This window comes from Salminus brasiliensis, chromosome 19 (assembly GCF_030463535.1).
Source record: "Salminus brasiliensis chromosome 19, fSalBra1.hap2, whole genome shotgun sequence".
NCBI lineage: Eukaryota > Metazoa > Chordata > Actinopteri > Characiformes > Bryconidae > Salminus > Salminus brasiliensis.
This window is the reverse complement of record NC_132896.1, coordinates 24,535,423-24,559,340: the sequence shown is the minus strand read 5'-3', so window position 1 is coordinate 24,559,340 and position 23,918 is coordinate 24,535,423. Positions and strand designations below refer to the sequence as shown.

The window sequence follows — 23,918 nt, the reverse complement described above, 5'->3', positions numbered from 1 at the left end:
AGCGGAACCAATCCACGCAGCTTCCTGTGTCTGCTGGTTGCCTTGCTCTTTCCGACATTTCCGAAATTAAATGTTTCAACATGAGAAGGGGGAATTAAAGGCCCACACTATCACACATCAGCGGACTCCATCTGTGCCGTGCCCTACTGCCTTCAAAGAATTGCTACGATTTCACCCAGGAGTGGAGGCAGGAGCCAGAGGACCACCATTATCCTGTATGTTCGATGCTTAGCTTTCAGCTCCAGCACCAAACTCCCCATCTGTGGGGCCACCACAAGCACTCAGCATCCAGGCCCAGAAAGAAAACCCAGTAGGAGTTATGGTGTAGTCCCCCCTTTTGTACAGGGAGCGGAAACTTGCCGTCCTCACCTCAGCAGCTTTAGTAAATCTCCTGCTGCCTCTGACAACAACTGAGTGCCTGTCTCCCCCCCATGTCTCACAAACGTTGGTACAAGGGTGAAAATAGGCTGAGAGATGTTGCCAGTGGTGGGGTCCTGCCTATCAACAACCATGTGAATAATAGAATTCAGGAAAATGACTTGCCTGCTGTTTAACAAGACACACAAAGACATAAATAGCACAGCACAGGCAGTAATTTTCCAGTGTAATGCATCTGTTAAGCAACATTTTAAATATGTATATATAAATGTAGTGAATATACTGTATTAATAGTTTCTACTTTGTACGATGTCATGCTTTCTAAAATATCCCAAAAATAATGTGGACCTAAACAATAATAAGCCTTCTATACCTCATATAATTTACAACGCTATTCAAAACCACAGACTTCATTTTGACAAAGAAGGCACGACAGCTTTTAAAGATCACTCCGAATACACACAATTGCCAGGATAATGGTTTCAGGGCTGTCCTATCCCCTCCAAGGGAGCAGCCTGAATCGGATCCCTGCTTTGAATTAGCATCCCTGGCTGAGGGGATGGTAAGTAATGTAATGGCATAACAACAGGTAATAAAATTGTCTGTGCCAATGTGCATAATGGAGGCTTCTGCCCAGCTGGGCCGTCAGTCAAAGGCTCTTGATTATAATTGGCCAAGATGGGTTTTCCCTGGGAGCCAGAGGTCATGTGTCCAAGCCCTGGCAGGATCCGTCGGCACACGGACCGCACTCAGTACCTGAAATTGGTTGCAGCTGAGTCAGATAGAATGCTCCCTTCATCGCAGGGTAATGATGGCTTGGCATGCGAGTGACTGAACGCCGCTTCCGACCCAGGTGAGACTTTTGACCTTCCATCTGTTTCCTGTTGTAGAGCCGGAGAAGAGAGACCGAAAGAGTGGACCACGGGCTGCTATCAAAGCTGACCATTTACGGCACAATAAGCTCCCAGTCTTTGAGCTGCTCAGATTGAGGAGAAGCTGATCTACGCTGTCAGAGCTGCAATAATGAGTGATTACAACAAGCAGAAAAAAAGAGATGTTTTCTGATTCAAGCAAAAAGGTCTCTCAAAAAATCTGTGTTTATCTGTATTGATGGGAGGTATATTTTACAATTAGTAGTAAATAAACACAGTGCAAGATCTTGGACAATCAGTTTGTTAGATAGGATTTATTAGCAGGTTCTTTTGGAGGTGCTCAGGAGCTTCCAATAGGGCAAAGTGTAGACAGCGTAAAATTCAAATCATCTGTCTTTAATAGAACACATGGAACAGATAGAAAGCAACACATTACAGATAACATCTCAGCATTTAGAAAGTAAACAGATAAGGCCAAATTAACTGACAGCACCTGAGGCAGGTGCAAAGTGGTATTCAAACAGTACTCAAATTGCAAGAAAAGTGTTTATTGTTTACCAAGTTATCAAAATGGGAGATCAAATGCCACACAACAAAAAAGTAAATGTGATGTTTAGTAACTGTTCAAGAAATCAATCAAGCAAAAGCAAAAATAACAGTAAGGCTACGTGCCCAAATTTAATTGAATATTGAGTCAATGCATATTCACAGCAAATGCTTCCAAAACATATATAAATAAATAAATAAATAAGTAAATAAATAGTTGTGTGTGTTAAATAGAATCCACACAGTGATCCATTTTGACTGCAATACACAAAGGAGTGGAAGAAAAGCTTATATATTATAACATTTGGTTTAAGAAACGCTTCAGCACTTTAGGCTTTATACAGACACTGCAAAATTTCATGAAATACTAAAACAGACCTGCTGTTATTTTTATTTTGCCAGATTTTTGACTGGAGCATTTGTAACTTGAGCATCCAACAATCCTTTCACACAAAATTTGACCACATTTTCATTATTGTTTCTTTAGCCTATGGTATACTTGATTTGAACAAGGTGCATGTAAGGTTGCACTTCACATCCCAGCAATCAGATCAGGGTGTTTGTTCTGACCTGCCACGTGCTGGATAGTTTTTCCCCCCCTAGATTGACTATGGACGAGTGCAAGATCAATGCCCATACATCAACTATGTGCACAAACTTGCACAGTGGTTTACATCAAGTACACTAAGGCCCTTCTAATGTGTTAACAAGCAGCTCCTTCTAGAAAAACAAATCCAGACTTTCTTCTCGTGTTGCCTAAAAATATAAAAATAATAAAGTGCCACCATAAATCATTCTGAAAGCATACACTTTAAATTAGGCGGTTCCTCAGTATGCTTTCAATGGTTAGGAAAAAAAGTGCTATAGCAGAAGTACGCAAAATACACATTATAGTTTCCATTGCACATCCCTATGCAGCTATAGGTTCTTAATCTTCTAGGCAAAGATATGACAGGAGGACCCATCCAGCTCTTGTCCCCTCAGAGCAATATGAGCTTATTTGCTCAGCAGTGCCATCAAGAGGCATATAAGAGCATGATCACATGCACAGGTCTTTTTATGCATTACAAGAGCAAGTCCCTATCTGCAGGCCTGAAGACTCAGTCACCCTAAATTCAGACGCTTTAATATGTCTACGTGCACTGATGTAAGACTAGATTTGGTCCCGTAGTCTGGCCAGCCTTCGAGAGAGCTCATCCTGCAAGCAAACAATTCCCAGCAACAGGTCAGGGAGAAATTATAGCAATACTCTCTGTAATCACAGACCACATGATGTATGTGTATATATGTATATAAAAAAGGTGCTAAAACATTATCCCTACCATAAGGTACTAGCACTTATATGACATAGAAGGAACTAAACTGTACCAAGCATTACACTGTACAAATTTTCCGGGTTAAAGTAATTAATTACAGAGGATTTTTTAGTCTATTTTTAACTCACATATTCAGTTCTGCATTTCAGGTCAACAATACCTTCAAAACATTAGTAAATGAGCTGCAGATGAATTTTTTTCTGTTTAGTCTGTATCCCTTTCCCTCAATTTCTTTACTGTTTATTTCCATCTGCAGGTCAGGATTCCCCCACCACACAGCAGGAGGCATTCCATTGTCAGACTTCTGATCATGGAGGGCTGAGGTGCTTCTGGAATTCAAACCTACGTTCTAGAGCAAAAACATACTTCTAAGATATTTACTTGTAAATTTACCTTTCCATTGTTTCTTAGCCACAAATATGTACATGGTTTCATCTAGAGTGATGCAACCGGCTAAGTGCCTGCTTGGCAAGAAGAAGGAAATAAGCTCTAATCCCATTAATACACATCTTTCCATGGTCAGGAATCTGAAAATAGGAAGACCATATTTCATGTGATAAGGAAAGTTATCTGCAGATACAAACAGTAAACAGTTTTGACCAAACCAATTGAGTTGTTGAACGTAATCGTTACTTTAGAATTTACTATATAACAGTTGGCCTGACTTAAACTTTACACATGCAAGTTCTGCACTGATTAAGTTGTTGTGCTTTACCTGTTCAGCTGATGCTACACTAGTGCCAATAGAGCCTGTCTGTTCCTGAGGAAGCTCCATATTCAGATCCAACCTTTGACACAAAAAAACAAATACATCAAATCACTGTGTAAAAAAAAGTCAAATAGGTTGATTAACAGGGTCCTTCTTAGAATTCAGAATTACTAGCCCCACTGGTGACCTCTGCTGGAGGAAAAAAAAAGAAATAATATATATATATATATATATATATATATATATATATATATATATATATATATAAATAAACTTTAGGGCCTCTGTGGAACAGCCCACAGTGCTGTTCATTCCATTTTAAAGCCACACAGTGGAGAGTATGAAACACAAGCACGTGGGTGAGACAGAGTGCTATTGATCAGACTGGTAGATGTGCAGTCAAGCTAAACAGTGGGCCAGCTTGGGGCATTTAGCTGAGGCGGGGGTTCTCAAGCTGCTGCCTTCTCTTCCTGTCTGAGGCTATACATAGCAGGCTCAGTGGGCAGTGACTGGGGGTGTGATTTGCTGAAGAAGGACTGGCTGACAAAACTGCCTCGTTGAAATACACACATCACTTGTTTATACCTCCGTGCTGAAGAACTCCCCACAGGAGTCAAACAGTAAAAGCTGCCAAAGGAGAAGTATATACAAAACAAGCGACACCACCTCCACATTTTTCCAATCCTCAAGCCACCCATTACCAGCCCCCAGGTCTGGGTAACACGTAGGCTAGCTACAGAAGCATTCTAAGTAGTGCCTATGTGATCATTCTATGAACTGTGATGGGCTAATATGCTCTATAGAACCATTCAAGCAAGTAACATATAAGGTAATTTCCATATACCAAACCAATTTGGAGCAAAGACTAGGCCACAGTAGAAGCCAGTGATTGACTTTAAAATGTTAGGTATTAATGCCAGGTATGGGTATGTAAAGGTCATGATTTTTTGTGCAGGTTGGAATATATGAGGATGAAATGAGGAGGAAACTATCAATGACAGAAAACAAAAGTAGTGCAAATATACAAAATACTAAACGCAAACAATGTACTAAACTGATAATTAATGTTTATGGAAATGCAGTAGTAAACGTATTACAAAATAAAAAACTAGCAGTAGCTTACCCAGCTTCATCTGCCATCTCATGCATTAGAGACTCCACTTCATTCTGTAGAAATACATGATCAGCTTTCATAGTGGTTTTATATAATAACTAATGTAGAATAAAAGCCCACAAAGTTATTTTAAATAGTACTTATTATATTCTTAAATAAACATCTTATTTATTTACATACTGTATTACTATGTATCCAGGCTCTTCGCAAAATTCGTGAATGTATCTACTTTTAGAGGCACCCATTGCACTCAAGCAATCAATGCCACGCATAGCTTGTATAATTTCCAATGGAAAGCAAATTTATATTTTTTAACTTCACACTTTCTAATCACCCTTTTTCTAAATGGGACGAAATACCTGGGGCGTGGTTAATGTGGTGGTGTTGCCCATAGTGTCCTCCATTTGTGCTGTCTGAACATCCAGCGTTTCAAACTGACACTCAAACTTGTCCATAAGAGCTGAAATCTTTGCAAGACAAAACAGTCACCACTCTTGAATTTTACTTGAATCTTAATAAGGTGTAATGAATATAGATGTTCACCATCATTAGGCATTCAAACACATTACACTACCTTTCAAAGCCATGGAAACCTTATATCATCTGCTCTAATTCTGGCTCAATTGCTGAGCCCAACGGTTTTCAGTTATTTGGCTAATTTTATTGGCATATCTTGTTATGACGCTACAAACAAATTGAACCACATACATTAGAAACTTACAGAAATAAAAACTAACTTAGATTTCTATGGAAGAGTGAGTATCGCACCAAACACTCTCCTTACCAGTTAAAACTAGGCTTTTGGGAAACTAGACCTGGATTAGTTAGATCAGGTGTACTGAGATCAAGAAAAACAGTAGATTATGCAGGACAAAGATTAATCAAAGACCAAGCGAAGAGATGTATTGCATGGGGTAACTAGCTGCCGTATGCATCTAACATTTATTTAAACAACAGGTTAAAAACCTGATTCAGAGCCCAGGAATCCAAAACATTACTTCACCTTTTCCAAGTTCATGCTTTTCAGAGTGGAATCCATAGACTTAACCACACCTGCCATGGATTTGGTGACCTGAAAATTAAATAAATAAATAAAATATAATAAACAAATAAAATCTCAAAACATAAAAGTGCTGACATAGGAGATCATATCACAGGCATATATATTTCTATATATATATAATTTCTTAACCTCACAGGTAGATGTCACTCTAAACAAGGGCATGTGTCCAACCCCTGTCATTTCAACTCCAAAATGAACACTTCCAAACATTTTTCCCAATATTTACCCCACAGTTGTGAAAAGGACAAGCAATGATGAACGGGTAGTAGCCCGTTTATACAAATTATCCTTGCCATATGTGGTTACAAACATAAATAAAGTTGACCTTATTCATTGTTACTGCAGTCTGGACACGGGTAGCCACTGCATCCACACGAGCACTCATCCGCAAGAAGTTGATGGACTGGTTCTTCTGACGAATTGCATTTTCTGCATGTATCCGTGCTACTTCCATATTGCCTTTCTGGATAGCCTGTATGCCATGTAGCAGTATTATACTGTAGTAGCAACTTGGTCAATTACTGATGGTCAAGATTCATTTAAAGCTTTAGAGACAATTCCACAAGACACAGTAAAATCAAGCAAGCCTTACTGGCACAGCTTATTGGGCAATGTGCTGGTGTTCTTAAAAACGCCAGGCAGCATATGCAACTATACCACACCTCTGGGCTAAAATGTGTTACCTTTTTCACTTTGGCTTTTTCAGCTTTTTCTTCTTTGTCACATTTCTTTGCATTCCGTTCCAGTTCTTTGGCCGCAAACTTGAGGTTGAAAAGATGCTCTGTGAATTTCTTATTAAGGAGCTTACTGAAACTACTGACCAAACAGTAAGTCTTCATTACAACAGTCAATGCAAAATGGCCCTACCTAGTACTAAATAATAAATAGTTTGTTCCATGGCAATACACCAGTAAAAACATGAACTAACCCATTGGTAACATGTAATGAAGTTAAAACTTGCCATACCACAATAAATAGCTAAACTAACCTGTGAGACCCTGTGATCACAGTGGGTCACTCATACATACCCACTCACTGTTCACCAACATGTGGTTCACCTTGCTTTGTGGCAGTAAAAGAGCAAAAATACATTTTACAAATCGTTACATGTTGTTGTAGAGTGCCCATCTTATCTTCACATTACAGTATAATTTAAAGAAATGTTATTCACCCTCACCCAGCAAATCTGAACTTTCCACTATTGTTTTTCTTAACTTCTGAATGAGTAGATTATTAAAAAGGATTCAACGTTCAGTGAAATGTGCAGTTTATGAGGAACTTGAGTCATTTCGAAACTCACTGTACTGCTCACACCACCTGCTGCTAAGCACTGTGCACTCTACACCAGTGATGGCAGAAGCGATCACCTGAAGAGAGTGTCACTAATATCGAAAAAAAAGTTTTAAGTCGATCATTCACAGTGGTGGTGATGAAACCCGGACATCCAAAGGCCTTAAAACTATTCCCCATACAGTTATTTCTTTTAATACACTTTTTAGTTGCCTAAGAGATCATTTTGTGATATAATTGTTCTTTGTCTTAAAGATGTTTATGGTCTACAGGATCATTCATGGTGAAGTGGCAAATACAGGGTGTTTTAGGGCAAAATACAGAAACAAAAAAAGTTGATCAGTACTTCAGACCATTTTAAATGGCCTTCTGTACATCTCTGATTAACGATGGTTCATTTCTGTCACCAGAACCAGCAAACCAACGCTTTGTGGGACTTGAAGAAGCTAACCAGCACCATGAAGACATTTGGATATTAACCAGCGCCTTAAAGAACTTGGCTAGCTATTAGCTAACAAGCTAGTGCTAGCTACAGAAGCTAACCTGCGCTTTAAATGACAGAGAAGTTAACCAGCGCCTTAAAGAACTGGCTAGTGCTAGCGAAGCTAAGCAGAGTTTTAAAGGACTAGCTAGCTAGCGCTGCTCGGCGCCGCTTCACTCGTCAGCTAAGTGCAGTAACTTAACTAGCTAGCTAACTAACTAGCTAACTGCCAACAAAAACAAAGTACCACAACGAAGGATACTTTCCATACTGGACATCTCCAGCGAAACACTTCAGAGAAACGCTAAGCAGTACCGCGCCTGGTTTAACAGTGCACTTTGTGTAAAGTAAGAGTCTCCTCTTCCCTCGGCTCTCCGAGGCTTGTTTTGGTTTTCCCTGACAGTCAGAACGCCATTTCCGCCGACGGCGCGCTTACGCCAGCGCTGACGCCATTGCAGCCCCGCCTCCACCAACGTCACAGGCGTTCGGCAGCTCGTGCTCAAATCTGACTCTTTTTTTTAATAGACTCTGTTCTCCGTCGGTTGTGGTACAAGTCTAGTGACGTCATTTTTTATTTTTGGTAACGAGTAAATTGACCTTTCATCTACCAAGCACATTTTTTTTTTGCTTTCAGCTTTTAGAGCAGCAGCGGTGGAACAGTGGGGGAGAACGATCCTCTTCATGTTTATGATCGTTGCTCCTGAACGCCCCTCAGAGGGCTATTTTTGGACAATCACTCTGAACTGTACTTTCATCCATCTCCTTTTTCTAGTTTTTTAGTAGCTATTTTTTAAGGTGTGCTGCTTTCGTTCACCACATGGTTCTGTATAGGGACATCACCCCACTTATAGGAGCGTGTTTGTTGTCAGCTGCACCTATAGGCAGCTAATGATGGGTGCTGTGTGCCATGAGCCATGCTGCGGTTTAATCGAGGGCAGGCTGTGTTATTATCCACGCTGACACGAGCCACTTTCACTAATCACGGTGTGATACAGCGTCGGCTACTGCGCGCTGTAAACAGTGGTTAGCGTGGGCCGCTGGTATCCTCTGCGGTGGGCCAGAAAAAGGCTTTTGACCAGAACATGCGCGAATCCAGAGTGGGAGTAGGGGTGAGGAGAGCCCGAAGCAACGGGCATGACTAGTTGGTCTGGACTTTCACTGCGGAGAGCTGTCGTTGACGTGGGCAGGGGGGGTGGGGATGGAGAGGTGGGGTGGTGGTAGGGGTGGGGGAGGGCTTGATTGATGATTGGGTTTTGCGTCTCTACATCACGGGAGAGAGAGAGAGGGATGAGTCACTCGCTGCCTGATACAATATTCAGCGCGGCCACTGCGCTGCAGCGAGCATCCTCCACAGGCTGACAAAGCCCAGACTTATTTAGCATCATTGTTATTATTATTAAGTTTATTTTAACCAACTTATATTTACAGTGCCCCCCCCACACACACACACACAAACACACACGTGGCCTAAACCGCGTATTAAAAAGGCGCTGGGCTGGGGGGTTAGGGTGGTCGTTAATCTGTCAAATGTCGTGTGCTGAAAATGCAAGCATATGTTACCTACACTCCACATTGAAGTAAATGGGACACGTGCCTCAGAATAAAAATGGGGTATGGTCTTGTAATTTTAATACATCTTTGAAGAGTCATGATACAGAACCAGACAAAGGGCACTTTTCGTAATGAATAGTTCTTTGAGTTCTTTGAGGTTTTTAGGCATGTAAAATTTATTGGAGTGGTCATGGTTCTGTATACAACTGTTACCTTTACAAAAGATCCCATTAATGATCTTTCCATTCTTCTCAGTACAGAAGTGTTGATTGAGGAATGAAATACAGTTTCTCCAGGATATGGTGCTAGTTTTAGGACCAACCGCAGTAGCCAGTCAGACAATAGACTATACAATACTGTACACAGATTATATATTATACTTTTTAGAACAGGATAGGGACTACACCAGTGGTCTCCATCTCCAACTCCAACCGGAGTTTCAGCTCCAACTGCAAGTTTCAGCTCCAACCCAAATCTACTCATCCCATTCAGCCAATCAAGCACTTCTGAAGGCAGTAATCAGGTGGGGTGGGTCAGGGTTGGAGTCTACAGTCTGTGGGAAGGTAGCTTTCCAGGAGCAGGCTTGGAGAGACTAGACAGTGAACAGTGGACGATGGGTTAAGGGGTAGTCTGTGTATGTTCATCAGCGCCCACTGATATGAATAAATATGCAGCCTGTGATGTAGATGTATTAATATGAAGATGCATATATTTGTCCCTTTATGCTTTCATAGTTATTCCATGTCTTATGAAAGCAGCAGTCTCAGATTTGCACGTTTGTAAATGCAAGTCTCAATAAGGGCAATGCAAAACGCTTCTGGAGGTTTTCTCACAGCGTTAGATGATGTGTCATCCAGCAGGCTTGCTGAATGGTCTGAATGGTTCAAAGCTTAGCAGGTCGTGTTATTTCTGTGCGGGGGGTCGTATGGCTGGCTCGGTGGTTATGGCATGCCAAAAACGCGCTGGCCTCGCACACACTTGACACCTGTTAACTCTCGGCCCTCACTCTCTCGATATTTGGCACTGTTGTGACTGCGCTGCGCGGACTCCCTTTAAAAAAAAAAGCGTGACGCCACGTCGCCATGGAAACTGCTCTACGCTTGAGGCTCGCAGGGAGAAAACAGGGCGAGAATATTTAAGAGTTTGGTTTCAGCACCACGCTCAGCCTGGACAGCGACCGCGCCGCCGCGCACTCAAGCCCACATGATCCCCAACCAGCGGAGCCTCTGAGCCCACCAACACTGCTGGATTTGTTGTTGTTGTTGTTTTCTGTTTATTTATTTGCTCCTCTAACCTCTCGGAATTCAAGCCAGACGTGCAAATCCGCGGTTTCATTTTTTAAAACCGCGAACTGAGGTGAGTTGAGGAATTCCCAATCGTTGCAGCAGCAGAGTTTGCCAAAAGACTATATTTTTTGTTGTGCGTTTTGTCCATACTGTCTTTCGGTCTGCTCGTGGACGTCGCCAGAAACTTGACTTGACGAGTTGGCTCGAGTGTGTGAGGATTACGGAGGCAACGCAGGCTACGTGGACGTGGCGATGAGTTTGTTTATGGTCGCAGCCGCGGCGTGCATGTCCGCGAAGTTTGATAAATAATAATAATTAAAAAAAACAACAACAACTCAGAAGCCATGTGACGAGTTCCTATCGAGATACACTGAATCGTGACAGAGTAGCCTCCAGTAGTTACGCATTCTGATTGCATTTGGCGTCTGGCTTCATGTGAGGTCGCTACAGTTGCACTGCTTGCCTACATCAAACAAGCTACAGCAGATGATGAATAGACACGATGAATAGGAATACAGCGTCGCGCGTAATGAATGGTTATGCGCTGCAAGGCGAAAGTAAGAAAAGGGTTGGTTTCTACTAGAAGGGAGCTCAAGTGCTCCGAAGTTGAAGCCGGTGGCCTGCTCTTTTCAGTGGGAAATGTAAGCTACAGTGAGCATGGAACATAGAGGCTACACCGAGAGTCGGTGGTGATGTTAGAAGGCATCTGAAGTTTTGCACGCGATCGTTTTCCAATGCAGAAAAGTGATGCACAGGTCCACGAACGACCAGACTGCTTTTGTTTATAGAAAAGGAGAAAGAAACGCGGGTCTAGTCAGGTGGGAAAGCGCATCTGGGTGCAGTTTTTTCCCCTTCCCAGCTATGACTCACACCGGCTTGTTTGCGGGAGAGAGCAAGTGGGGGAGGAGGAGGAGGGGTGGGGAAGGCGAAGGGGTGTAGAAGGAAAACAAAAATCCTCCTGCCGCATCACCACGAGTCTACCGTAAGCTATCATTTGGCCGCTTGATGCAAACGAGACGCGACAGAGTGCCAAAGATCTTTAGAGCACAGCAGAGGAACAAGTGAGATGGACAGGCATTCAGATTTCCATGTGGAAACTTGCTGAGATGACTGTGGGACCCCCATAGCTCGACATTGGCCCTTGGCTGGCTTCACATACACATACACACACACACACACACACTTTTATGTGTGCTGAAGCAGATTATCTCTTGATTCAGTTGAACAGCTGGACAATAACCGCCGCACTGTATCAATTCGCGAGCAAGGTAACAAAGCAACATGGGCAAGCGTGCCCCCCATCAAGATAATGCGTCTAGTTACATGTTTATACCGGTCAGAATCCAAAGCATCTCAATGCAAGAGTCATATGTTTGTTGGTAGTAAAGTAGTGTAGACTGCTTCAAAGCTGAAATTAACATCACAAAGCCACAAAAAACAAACAAACTTTCTTCCTCTTTCCTCTCAAATACTAACAACCAGAACAAGTCAGTCGTTCTCTTTAATAAGTCTGTAGTCTTATTGTGTCTGCTAAAATGCTTAAAGCTGAAGAAAAGCTTTCAGAAGTCAAGTCACAAGCTTATTGAATCAAAAAGCAGGGGTGCTACAATTTGTGATCCTACGAGACCCATCCTTCAGTGGCTTGTGAGCACAGTTGTAAATAGCAGCTTTCAATTTTCTCCATGAAATGCTGTTCTCTACAGACGCTTGGTTTTCTTGAGATGGGAAACAGATGCTTAGGACCGGCATAACTTCCAGATTACTGTGAAATTACAGTGGTATGCTGACAAACAGTTTCTTGTGTTGTGTACAACTAACAACAAGCTCATTTCTGTCAGGTTTACCCATTTAATCAACTGCTTAACATACTCCTACAACCCTCAGACCCCTTCAGCTACTCTAACCATTCACTTCTTAGTCATACAATAGTCAGAATTATTGTCATGGTTACTGAGAACAATACAGATGTAAAAAAAATTAGTAGTTTATGATTTAATTTCACCCTGTTGGATAACACTGATAAATCATTATGTTTGTCTGAATGCATATCTGTATCTGTACTCCCACACGCTTATGAACATACACACATGCGTTCATACGTCAGCTGGGATGCATGGCATGTGTTTTCCTTCTCTTTTCCACACATTCTGCCATTCATAATTACACATATATTTTTTAATTAATGACGCTCAGATGATTAATGCATTCCGCTGGCAGTGAGTCATTCAGATTAACCCTGTTAGCTCTGGTAGAAAGGCAATCAATAGCCACAGTGGCAGAGACTCAGAGGCAGAGACAGATCTAATATTGCAGCCTTTTTTTTAATTCATCCAAGGTGCAGAATCCACTTAAGAGCTCATAAGAAATAACTGTTCGCATAATCATATGCATTTTGCCTAATTTCTATCCATCGATCCACTGAAAAATGAAGCACTGATGTGGTTATGAAATTGATCAAGTCTTGAGTACATTTTATGAATATCACAGAATTCACAGTTCTCTTTTTTTAACCAAATGCAGTGTAGACCCACGCCCAAAGGCTGTGAAACGTAATACAGTCCTTTACCTCATAGAATGAGTCATCTAGTGAAGATACTTTGTGACAACAAGGGTTACATGTTCTTAGCCACTTAGAGAAGGAGAAACCATTAAAAAAAAACAACAACTCAACAACAACAATGATAACAGATACTATTGTCTCCCTTTAAGTCCAAACCAATGACATTTGCATTTTTGCAAAGTGTTAACAAAACTGTGAAAATGAAGCAGCACAAATTCTCACAACATATGTTCATGAATTCTGTTTGTGTTCTAACATGTTTTGCGTCATCTGCACTAAGGAAAACAAAGAAGCTACCTTGTACCACATATGATAATCACACGGGCCCTAATAGTTAGATACTTAATGAGCAGCCGATAAAGTAAGTGATAGCTCACATTATCATTCCAAACGCCTCGAACTGAAAATTCGGATACACAAACTGAGAACAGAAGATGTGTATGAACGTTGGGGGAAACAGCTGCCATGTGAAATTGAGCAGCATATTGCACTTTAGGAGAACTGTGTAGCATGCAGTTTTATTTGCACATCGAAAGCCTTTTTCTGCACTCAAGAGGCTCTTACCAAAAGTCTGCTGTGCATTATCATCAACTCTTTCTTGTTCTCTTAGCCTCTTCCTCTATGTTTCTGTCTCATTTTCCCTATCCCTATCTGTTTATGTTCCCCAGTCCTGCAGAACATGACGGAGCTGAAGGACGACCGGCGATTCCATAATCTAACGCAGGAGCAAGTGGAGACTCTGGATCAGGTTCTCACAGAGGTCATTCCCATTCACGGAAGGGGCAATTTCCCCACCCTGGAGATTAAGCCCAAGGACATCATCCATGTTGTGAGAGAACGTCTGGTTTCCAAAAACATCAAGGTGAGGGACGTCCGTCTCAACGGCTCCACAGCAAGTCACGTGCTAGTCAAAGAGAATGGCACTAGCTACAAGGACTTAGACATCATCTTTGGTGTGGAGCTTCCTAAACAGGAAGACTTCCAGATCATAAAGGAAGTGGTCCTGGGCTGCCTTCTGGACTTTCTGCCTCGAGGAGTCAACAAGGACAAAATCACAGCTCTCACTATGAAAGAAGCTTACGTGCAGAAAATGGTCAAAGTCTTCACTGAGCATGACCGATGGAGCCTCATCTCACTCTCCAACAACAGCGGTAAAAACGTGGAGCTCAAGTTTGTCAGCTCTTTGCGGCGGCAGTTTGAATTTAGCGTCGACTCTTTCCAGATCATCCTGGATACTATGTTAGAGTCCTACCTGGAGGCAGAGAGAAGGGAGGCTGCACAACGCAAGGAGAAGGAACAGGATGCTTCCTTGATTCCGAGTACTGACTCTCAGTCAGGTTTATTAAATGAGCAAAGCACCTCTGCTGGAACAGAAAGCCACAGTGAATCAGATATCGACATGTCAGGTGAAATGCCCAGTTTCCCTGACCGTGTCTGTCACAGTGAAACAGTCACGATGGAGGACCAATACAAGCCTTCCACAGAAGAAACAAGTCTTGAAAAAATCCATAGTGAAGAAATTGAAGAGCTGAGTGGATCCATAACAATGACTGAAACTGTAGATGATGTATCAGAACAGTCTGACATACGAACACTTACAAAAGAAACAGATGAGAGTCATGAAAATGAGTTTGAATGCAAAGAAGAAATGCCAGACCTCTATTTAAGTGGAGACAACATTGACATACACATAGAAACTGAACAGGTGGTCAATGTAACGAGTAAAAACATTAATGAGAGTGACAAACAAACAGATGCTCTTATGGAGGGTCCTAAGGAGATTGAAAATGTGTTGCTTGCAGAGTCAACCCTTTGTCCAAACTCTTTAGTGTCATCCAATGTTGAATATGCACCTAAAATGGAGCAGACAGACACAATACATGAGCCAATGCAGACTACCGAAAAAGCACCTGAACCTATGGTTCTTACTGAACAATGTTCATTCCAGTCTCCTCATATCACCTTTCAAACCCAGGCAGCAGTAGATACAAATAATGAGTACCCTTTACCACCTCCTGCCAAGAAAACTAGCCGGAGTTCACAAATGGTTGTCCTTAAGCATTCCTCACCAAAACCCCCCAGGAAAATGTCTAGAAAGGCGACTTGTGTGCCGCATTCAACAGAAAAGTCAGTGTCGAAAGACTCAACAATTAAACCTTCTCAGCCTATCAGCCATTCACTTAATGGAAGTGACCCAAAAGAATCAATGCCTATGCAAGTTGAATTGCCAGGTCTTTCCACAAACTGCTTTGACTCCAGTGCCTCGCATGACAAAGACTCTATGCTTAGATTATTAGACATATCCACCCCAGCCTTTAGTGTTGCCACCCAGGAGAATGATAAACACTCAGATGAGACACTTTCTGGTCTGGTAGGTTTGTCTCCAGATGAAAGTATTCAAAATCAAATACAGTCTTCAGAGCCAGAGACTGGTGAAACTACAATTCTAAGCCCTTTGCCCAAAACCTTTAGTTACCCAAAGGACCAAAATGTAAAGACCCAGCCTCACATTGAGAAAGTGACAAAAAAACAGAAACCAATTATTCAGGTCAATTCACAACCCATAGTTCAGGTAGACGATAGCCCTTTTCTCAGTCCAAACTTTTCCCATAAAGAAGAGACTGAGCTTGCTGCCCAAACTGCGGAGTGTGCTCAAGAATATAAAGAGTCCCCAGAAACTGTCATCCAGACTACGTTAGTGACACCCCTATCTACAAATCTTACCATTGATTCAGAGGAAGTAAAAACTACTCCCCAGGGCTTGGAGCTTCCTGTTATACCAACACAAGTTCCTGAAACCTCCATATCATGTGTGCAGCCTCAGGAACCTACTGTACAATGTACACAGACTCTAGAATCTTCAGTGTTAATGACAAAAATTCTAGAGCCACCTATATTAATACCACAGGTTCAAGACTCTTCTGTGTTTTCAATGGAAATTCCAGAATCACCCGAACAATCGTCATGTCTTCTAGAACCTGCCATACCTTCATCAGAAAACCAAGGGTATTCTGTATGGCCATCAACTGCTTTAGAATCTTCCACATTATCATCAGAGGAATCTGTGTCTTCTGTAGTATCCCTTCAAGGTCTGGAACCACCTGAAGTATTAACACAGATTGTGGGACCTTCTGTAGAATCACTGCAAGCTGTACATCCTTCCATATCACTGTCTAACATTACTTCCATGTCGCCATCTAAAGATCAAGAGTCTCCTTTTAAACCAGCGTTAGAGACTCTTGTAGAGACTACACAGAGTCCAATTCCATCTTTAGACTCTGAGGCAAAAGAGCCCCTGCTATCTCACAGAGAGGTGCCTTCTGTCACAGTGGTGGCAGAAAGCATGTACGGAGACTTTGAGCAGGCCATGGACCACTTGCGCTACAGGCTAATAGCAACACGCAATCCTGAGGAGATCCGGGGAGGTGGCCTGCTCAAGTACAGCAATCTTCTGGTACGGGACTTCAAGCCTGCCAGCGAGACAGAAATTAAAACGTTAGAACGTTACATGTGCTCTCGTTTCTTCATTGACTTTCCAGACGTGAACGAGCAGCAGAGGAAGATTGAGTCTTATCTGCGCAACCACTTCATTGGTGAGGAGAAGAGCAAGTACGATTACTTGATGACGCTACGGCGGGTGGTCAATGAGAGCACCGTGTGCCTGATGGGCCATGAGCGACGACAGACTCTCAACATGATTACCATCCTGGCTCTTAAGGTCCTGGGGGAGCAGAACATCATCCCCAACACCAACAACGTCACCTGCTACTACCAGCCTGCTCCATATATGGCCGACCACAACTTCAGCAACTACTATATTGCCAATGGACAGTCCCCACTTATATATCATCCCTATCCTCTACACATACACATGCAGACGGGACTGGTTTAGCACTAGGCATGATTCTTATATGGGGAGCTACCACTGGGCAGAACCATAACCTCCTGCAACTTACAACGGCCTCCACAAATAATAAAATCCACAGCATGAGAAAAGTCCCAGCACTTAATTGAATAAACCCCCAATTTAAGTGCTTTCAACTTAAAAAAAGGAAATAATGTGTGTAAATCAGGGACTGACGGTGGTTTTGGCTGCCAATAGACTCACTCCGCAAATCTAGGGGACCATATCTGTTCCTGGATTCATAGCCAGCCTTTGCTGAGATCAGCGCAGTTGATGATAAGTGGAAATTGAATACACATAAACATCACAGTTAAAGGCTATTGCACTAGCCGATTCTACAGCTACCAGTAACAGATGTGTCTGGCACATTGAAAGGAAGTTTCTAGAAGCATAATGGTAGGGAAAAAGGAAAGATTGGGTAAGGGTAAGAAACATTAGGGGGCATAGGTGAAATTCTCTTTATCTTCTGCAGTGTAAGATGTATAAAATGTAACATATACATTGAATTTAGATTTCCTAATTTGGCCAGACTATACTATTCTCTTATCAGGGGAACATACTGAATAATTCAGTCTAACTGTTTTTGTGGTATCTTGCTTGTTATACTGTAGAGTCATGAGAGAAAGACGTGCATTTAATCATGTTGCAAAAAAAGCTAAATTAGATAAAGAATGTGCCAATTTTTACACATATCTTGCTGCACTACCAGTGCCAAAACTGTGCATGAAAAGCAGTCATGGTGTATGATATTTGCATCCAACAGTCACAAACTTTTACAGTCTGAAATTACCAAATGTTTTAAATTACTGTAAGAAAGCCAAGACCACATTACTGAGAAAAAAAAAAAAACACTTTTTTGTCCAGTAACCACATAATGCAAAAAGAGTGTTTTACAAGGTGTGGGTTTTAATTGCAACTCTACTAGGGAGTCTATAGAATTTTATATCGTATTATGACATGTGATTATGAAGGAAATTATGGATGTATTCAATTTATTCCTGTCATAGGTTTTTAGAGACAAGCCTAAGTAGTCTATGACTCATGGCTCAGCTCCACGCTGATACGTACCAGCTGCATGATCGAGCTCAGATGTAAACCAGAGTGAAATTTATATGAAGTTAAATGTCTGTATCTCTTCCATTTGGCCTTTTATCCTCAGTGGCTGTAAATGTTTTTTTGTGTGTCCAGAATGTGAATTATGTTTTTTGGATTGATGTCAAAAAAAAAAAAAACTGTTGTGCATCAGAGAACAGCAAAATGTTGTCACCGAAAATGTTACTGCCAAATTTCACCATATGAGGACTTGAGTCACACCGGAGTCTAATGAACTTGCAAAAGTACACATTGACTCTGTTGAGAGAGGGGGAGGGAATAACAAGGATATTAATGAAGTGTGTAGGTGTCTTTTGTGTATCTGTGATGCACAATGTCAACTTTCTGGACTCAGTAATACGCAGCTTGGATTCTATGTTACTTTGTGATGCAGATTCAGCCTAACAGGAAACTAAGGGATGGTGATATACAGCCGAAGGCCTGAGGGAAACGCTGAAGTTCCCCTTATGAACACAAGCGTGGAAATGTCTATTTATCAAAATTGTTTGAAGTGCAAATATACTATTTTTTTTTACATGTTAGTAACAGAAACACATCTATTTTTCCAGGAAAACGTCATATTACAGTACAAAGAGTTTGTGCCATCCACACACACACATATACACACAAATACAAAAATACCATTATATAGATACACACACATACATACACACACACACACACACACACATATATATATATATATATATACAAATATAGATATAGATAGATAGATAGATAGATAGATAGATAGATAAAATACAAAGTCTGAACCTGTTGTTGCGGTATAGATCTTTCAAATGTATACTATAAACTTATGTCACTGTTCATAAGATGTGGAGTTCCCTTTTCTTGTGAGGTCTTAGCTTTGAATTTGTGAAGTATTCTACCCTAGCTTTATTGTACGACACATTTATGATGTCTTATGATGTCTTGCCCTGACGTTTTTGTCTACTTTATGAATCTGGCCTTACTGCCAAAACCTTTAGTAACACTGTGCTTAGATATAGGTTTAGACTGGTTCGAATTGTTTACCTAAGAAAGATGCATAACCACACACCTATGATGGAACCCTAAAAAAAGTTTATATGACCAAAGAGGGGTTTTGTAGGAAAACTTAAGTGCCTAAATGACGGTCATTATTATGTAAACTACAGAAGAGAAAAAGAGAGAAAAAGAGATAAATGGAGACAAAAGGAAAAGGAGACAGAAAGAGAGAAGGAATCTTCTCTGGAACGAAGCTGTGGCTTTTCTTCATTATTTCAGGTGTGTGTTTTTTCCTTGCCCTCCTCTAGTGCTGGTCGTGTTGATGTCAGTTCTGTAGTTCTTCTAGTAATATGGCTTGTTTATGCACCTTTAATAAAAAAATCTGTCCACTTAACCATACATCTGTTCTGTTTGTCTTCTATATACCCTACACTCATACAAAGAGCAATAACATCTGATTTTGGTACACTGAAAACCTTTAAGTGCATGTTCATGCAAAGTTTCCATACCATTTGTTCCCACAGAAATATTCATTCAAGCAAAGAACTGTCTATGAACTAATAAAATAAAATGAGAAAACTGCAGTAATATGTGTAAACACAACCTCATCAAGAGCTGAATGACAATCCATAGTTTTATTTAAGTAGCATTTTAGGATTCATGAGACAGTATGGTAAAATAGGCTGACAATCATCTCAGCATGAAAATTTCCACTTTTCATTTCAGATCCATCAACTGTAGGGGGCAATTGGAGCAAAGCTTTAAATTTTAAGCCAAAGATTGTTTCATTACAGGACTGAATGACTTGGGCCTTAAAAATCAATCCCACGCGGCCCATGTCATTTTGAAAGCTGGCAGAGTCTTTTAAAAACTTAAAAGAAAGTAGTTTCAGAAAGTAGTTGAGTGGTCATTGTCATATGTCATATGGCAGAGTCCTCCAGTAGAGGGAGCACTTTTAGGAGAGAATTCACCAGAATATGCCAGCAAGAGTCTTTCATATATCAAAGCACAAACCACAAATCACACTGATATAATCTTTACATTTTCAGAATTATGACACTCCTAATATGTATAAATGTACATGTAAATGTTTTAGTCAAACCGATTGTCAAACAATACAAATATGTCTACTTTTTATATATTATATATATATATATATATATATATATATATATATATATAACATTGTATTATAGACTCTTTCAAAGATCGTGTAGAAAGATGACGTTGTGAAGATTGCACAATTGAATTGAAGTGAAGCATTCCGTCTTTGATCAAATCTAGACATTTTCTTGTGTTATTCTTGATAAAAATGTTTTTGTATAAGATTGTTAAAGCCATTAGCCGTCTGGTAAGGGCTCTGGAAAGAATGCTATCTGTATGGATTCTGACAAATTTCCCTTGCAATGCTAACTGCATACTACGATATGAACAAAACAGTGTAGTGTAAATTAAAGGATCCAACATTGCTAAGGCAAGAGAGAGAGAAATGCATGGCAAGTATTTAGCTTTAGCTAGGTTAGCGATGGCAGACTAATGCTAAACAAACAAATTACTTGTGATTATCTATCACAAACATTTACAAACGGGACAAAATAATACTGAGCTATTGTGTGAAACAGCAAGAATTAGTAAGTTTTACCCAAATAGAGTATCCGCAACCCCTTTCCATTCCTTTTAGCCCTTGGAGGTCTCGCCACAGTCCAAATGCCCCACCAGTGTCTTCTTTTTATTTTTTTTGTCCTGTTTTTTTCCTTTGAACCTAGCAGATGCCAGACACACAGTTTCCCCTGCTCTGCCCCTTCCCCTGTCCTGGGCACGAGCATTAACATTCCTCATTGCTGATTGGCTGGAATAGTGTTGTGTGGCTCGACCCAAGCTACTTAGTTTGTTTCTTATTTACAGAGCCAGACCAGAGTAGGAACACCAGACTTTTTCCAGCATGCACACAGAACGGAGAGCTTGAAAATCGTAAGGAAAAATTAACAAAATTTTACAAAAAGTGTATTGGTATGTTATACTCAATTATATGCTATATACTCCCTTAACAGTCATCTATTTTATTCATAGTTGATCCTTTATTCTGCCCTTTGTAAAAACTAGACTGGAATCAATACACTTAGCTGGCTAACACTGACTGAACTGGCTTACCATTGCTAACACAATACCTAAACCACTCCTACAACTTACAGCACTGCACGATTTCAAGCTTTCTTTGACTCAATACACCTGATCAACTGTTTATCTATTCCAGTGACTTTATGGGGGACTCTTAATATAAAGCATGGCAAGTGCAGACTGGTGTACTTGGTAGTACTGATTCATAAACAAACTCCCGAGGACAGGTGGACACTGTATGGTCCTTTTGCAATTAGAGCAGCAGCGTGGTGAGTAATGCACTCTGGAATATTTGGCTGTGCCAGGTGTGAACTTTTGAATGGAACAGTACTTGGACTGCAACTGATGGCGTTTCACAAATCTACAGGAACACAAGCAGATTGAGAACCGGCCTATTTCTTTGTGAGCTGGATCGGGGATATGGCACTGGCATTAGCTGAAACTGTGCACAGCTGTTGCTAGCAGGACTGAGAAACACTGCCTGGAGAAATCACGTTACCATTGACAAATGGGTTATTAATATGAGGACAAAGTTTTACATTAAGCATTGGCATAACGTATCTGTCTCTCAGTGTAAACAAAATGATAAAGACTATTACTTATCTATTATCCAGAAGCACAGCAATTTTAGCTGACACCTTTCAATAAGGGTCACAGATTTTGTATTAGTTTATTGTTGAGAAACAAGGGAACCAGATTGCACGAAATATATTTAAAGAAACAAAATTACTAAGTGAAAGATGGCAAGAGAAAGCACAGGAGTGAATTCCAGCATGTTATTTCTACAATCTTCCAATGAAAAATGGCGATATTCAACACTATATGAAATATATATGGAAAATTGGGAGACTCACACATTACACCTACAGGAGCTTTTATGACATCCCATCCCAATCCATAGGCATTAATGTGGAGTTGGTCCCCTCTGTGTAGCTCTAACAGCAGTTTTGAAACTCTTGTTATTGAGTCAGCAGAGTGTCAGAGACTTTTATGCAGTATGCTCCTCAGCACTCGGTGACTCCTCTCCGTAACTTTACGTGAGTTGCTGTGGTTCCTCAGCGCTTTAACTTTTCAGTAGTACCACTCACAGTTGATCGTGGAATATCTAGAAGGGAACTTCTTGAAACTTCTTGAAGGGAACAATTTAAAACTATGGGCAGTAACCTACATTTGACCCCAAACCCACCCTTGTGGCTCCACTCTAATGGAGAGTTTTTCAGTGTGTCTGAGGTAAACATGTGCCCAGTGCATCAAAAGGGCATATGTTGGACAAGAAGGCCTGGCTTGCAATCAACATTCCAATTTATTTCTAGGGGGTTCAGTGGGGTTGAAGTGGGGGCTCTGTCCAGACAACTAGAGTTCCTCCACCGCAAACCATGTCAAACCATGTACTTGAGGGTCTTGCTTTGTGCACAGAGGTAATGGTATATGCTGAAACACTTACAGTCCTTCTCCAAACTAATGTCAAAAAGATGGAAGCAAATAAATGTGCTAATATGTATATGTCTCTGTATGCTCTGTATGCATGTTAACACTGTTACTAGGTACCATGGAGCTAAACCCAAACCCTAAAAAAAAGCCCCAGACCATTATCCCTCCCGAGGTAGGTACAGTTCTCTTCGCATCCTCCAAACCCAGATTCATCAATCAGACTGCCAGATAGTGAAGTGTGATTCATCACTCCAGAGAACATGTTTCCACTGCTCCAGAGTCCAGAGGAAACATGCTTTACACCACTCCAGCTAGTTCTCGGCATTGCACATCTTATCTTAGGCATGTGTGCAGCGGCCTATCCATAGAAACCCATTTTTTGAATCTCCTGACATGCAATTCTTCTGCTAATGTTGCTTCCAGAGGCAGTTTGGCTCTCTATAATGAGTGATGCAACAAGAGGATAAGCTTTTTTATGCACTATGCGCTTCAGCACTTAGCAGCCCCGGTCTGTGAGTTTGTGTGGTCTACCAATTTGTGTCTGAGCTGTTGTTGCTCCTAGATGCTTCCATTTTACAATAATAGGTCTTAAAGTTAACCTTAACATATATATTTTAGGCCATACTGTATGTAGTTTGTGTATGGCTGTGTTTCAAGACTGCAAGACTGCAAGACTGTTTGCCATTTTCTATTTTTTTGCAGATGTGAGTGGCTCCTTTCTGTTTCGCATTGCATTGTAGACTTATAGCATCCATCGAAACCAAAAAAGCAAATATCTGGCTAGCTTTTCCAGGACTGTCCAGTAATTCTAAAGGCCTCTTAAATCGTAGACTAGGAGTTTTAGAAAGAAAAACTACTCCCAAATCTACTTTTTCAGCCTCCTCATGAATTTAAGAGCACTGCTCATGCCCATTGGTGATCTAACATTGCAGAGTGTACTAATTAGTGTGCAAGACACTTTAGATGTAAGGTAAATGTAGGACACTCTTGATACTCCTTAACAACAGAATTCTGTCGTCACCCAATAACACAGTTAGTATGTCGGATGGATGATAACTTTAGCCCCAAACAATGTAAAACAGCCATCCTAGCAGTTCTTGGTGTAGGGCTATTACAGGTTTGCCGTGTTCACTGGATAACAACAGCACAGAGACAGATAAATGGCTCAGAAGGGACATATTGTTGTTGGTTAAGAATAGCAGGACTGATTTCATAAATAC

The 23,918-nt window shown here is 41.0% G+C and overlaps 2 protein-coding genes across 4 annotated transcripts; one reads left to right on the top strand and one right to left on the bottom strand.

Annotated features, from left to right (window-relative positions):
- Positions 1 to 1,903: 1,903 nt before the first annotated feature.
- LOC140541165 (charged multivesicular body protein 1b-like) lies at positions 1,904 to 8,181 on the bottom strand. 3 transcript variants are annotated; one of them, XM_072663714.1, is made up of 9 exons: positions 8,032 to 8,181; positions 6,682 to 6,779; positions 6,324 to 6,470; positions 5,939 to 6,007; positions 5,295 to 5,402; positions 4,945 to 4,988; positions 3,828 to 3,900; positions 3,506 to 3,639; positions 1,904 to 2,994 (listed from the first exon to the last, which is right to left on the bottom strand). In XM_072663714.1, the coding sequence occupies exons 1-8, from the start codon at positions 8,045 to 8,047 to the stop codon at positions 3,544 to 3,546; spliced, it is 651 nt and encodes a 216-aa protein (XP_072519815.1). In that variant the 5' UTR covers positions 8,048 to 8,181; the 3' UTR covers positions 1,904 to 2,994; positions 3,506 to 3,543. The 3 variants fall into 3 exon arrangements, with proteins under 3 accessions (XP_072519815.1, XP_072519816.1, XP_072519817.1); XM_072663715.1 differs by lacking the exon at positions 3,506 to 3,639; XM_072663716.1 differs by lacking the exon at positions 8,032 to 8,181 and having other exon boundaries at positions 6,324 to 6,495; positions 6,682 to 6,741.
- A 2,257-nt stretch (positions 8,182 to 10,438) lies between these two features.
- On the top strand, positions 10,439 to 19,548 carry tent5d (terminal nucleotidyltransferase 5D). Its single transcript, XM_072663991.1, has 2 exons — positions 10,439 to 10,676; positions 13,835 to 19,548. Exon 2 carries the CDS (start codon positions 13,846 to 13,848, stop codon positions 17,056 to 17,058), a length of 3,213 nt encoding a protein of 1,070 aa, XP_072520092.1. The 5' UTR covers positions 10,439 to 10,676; positions 13,835 to 13,845; the 3' UTR covers positions 17,059 to 19,548.
- The last annotated feature ends 4,370 nt before the right edge of the window (positions 19,549 to 23,918 follow it).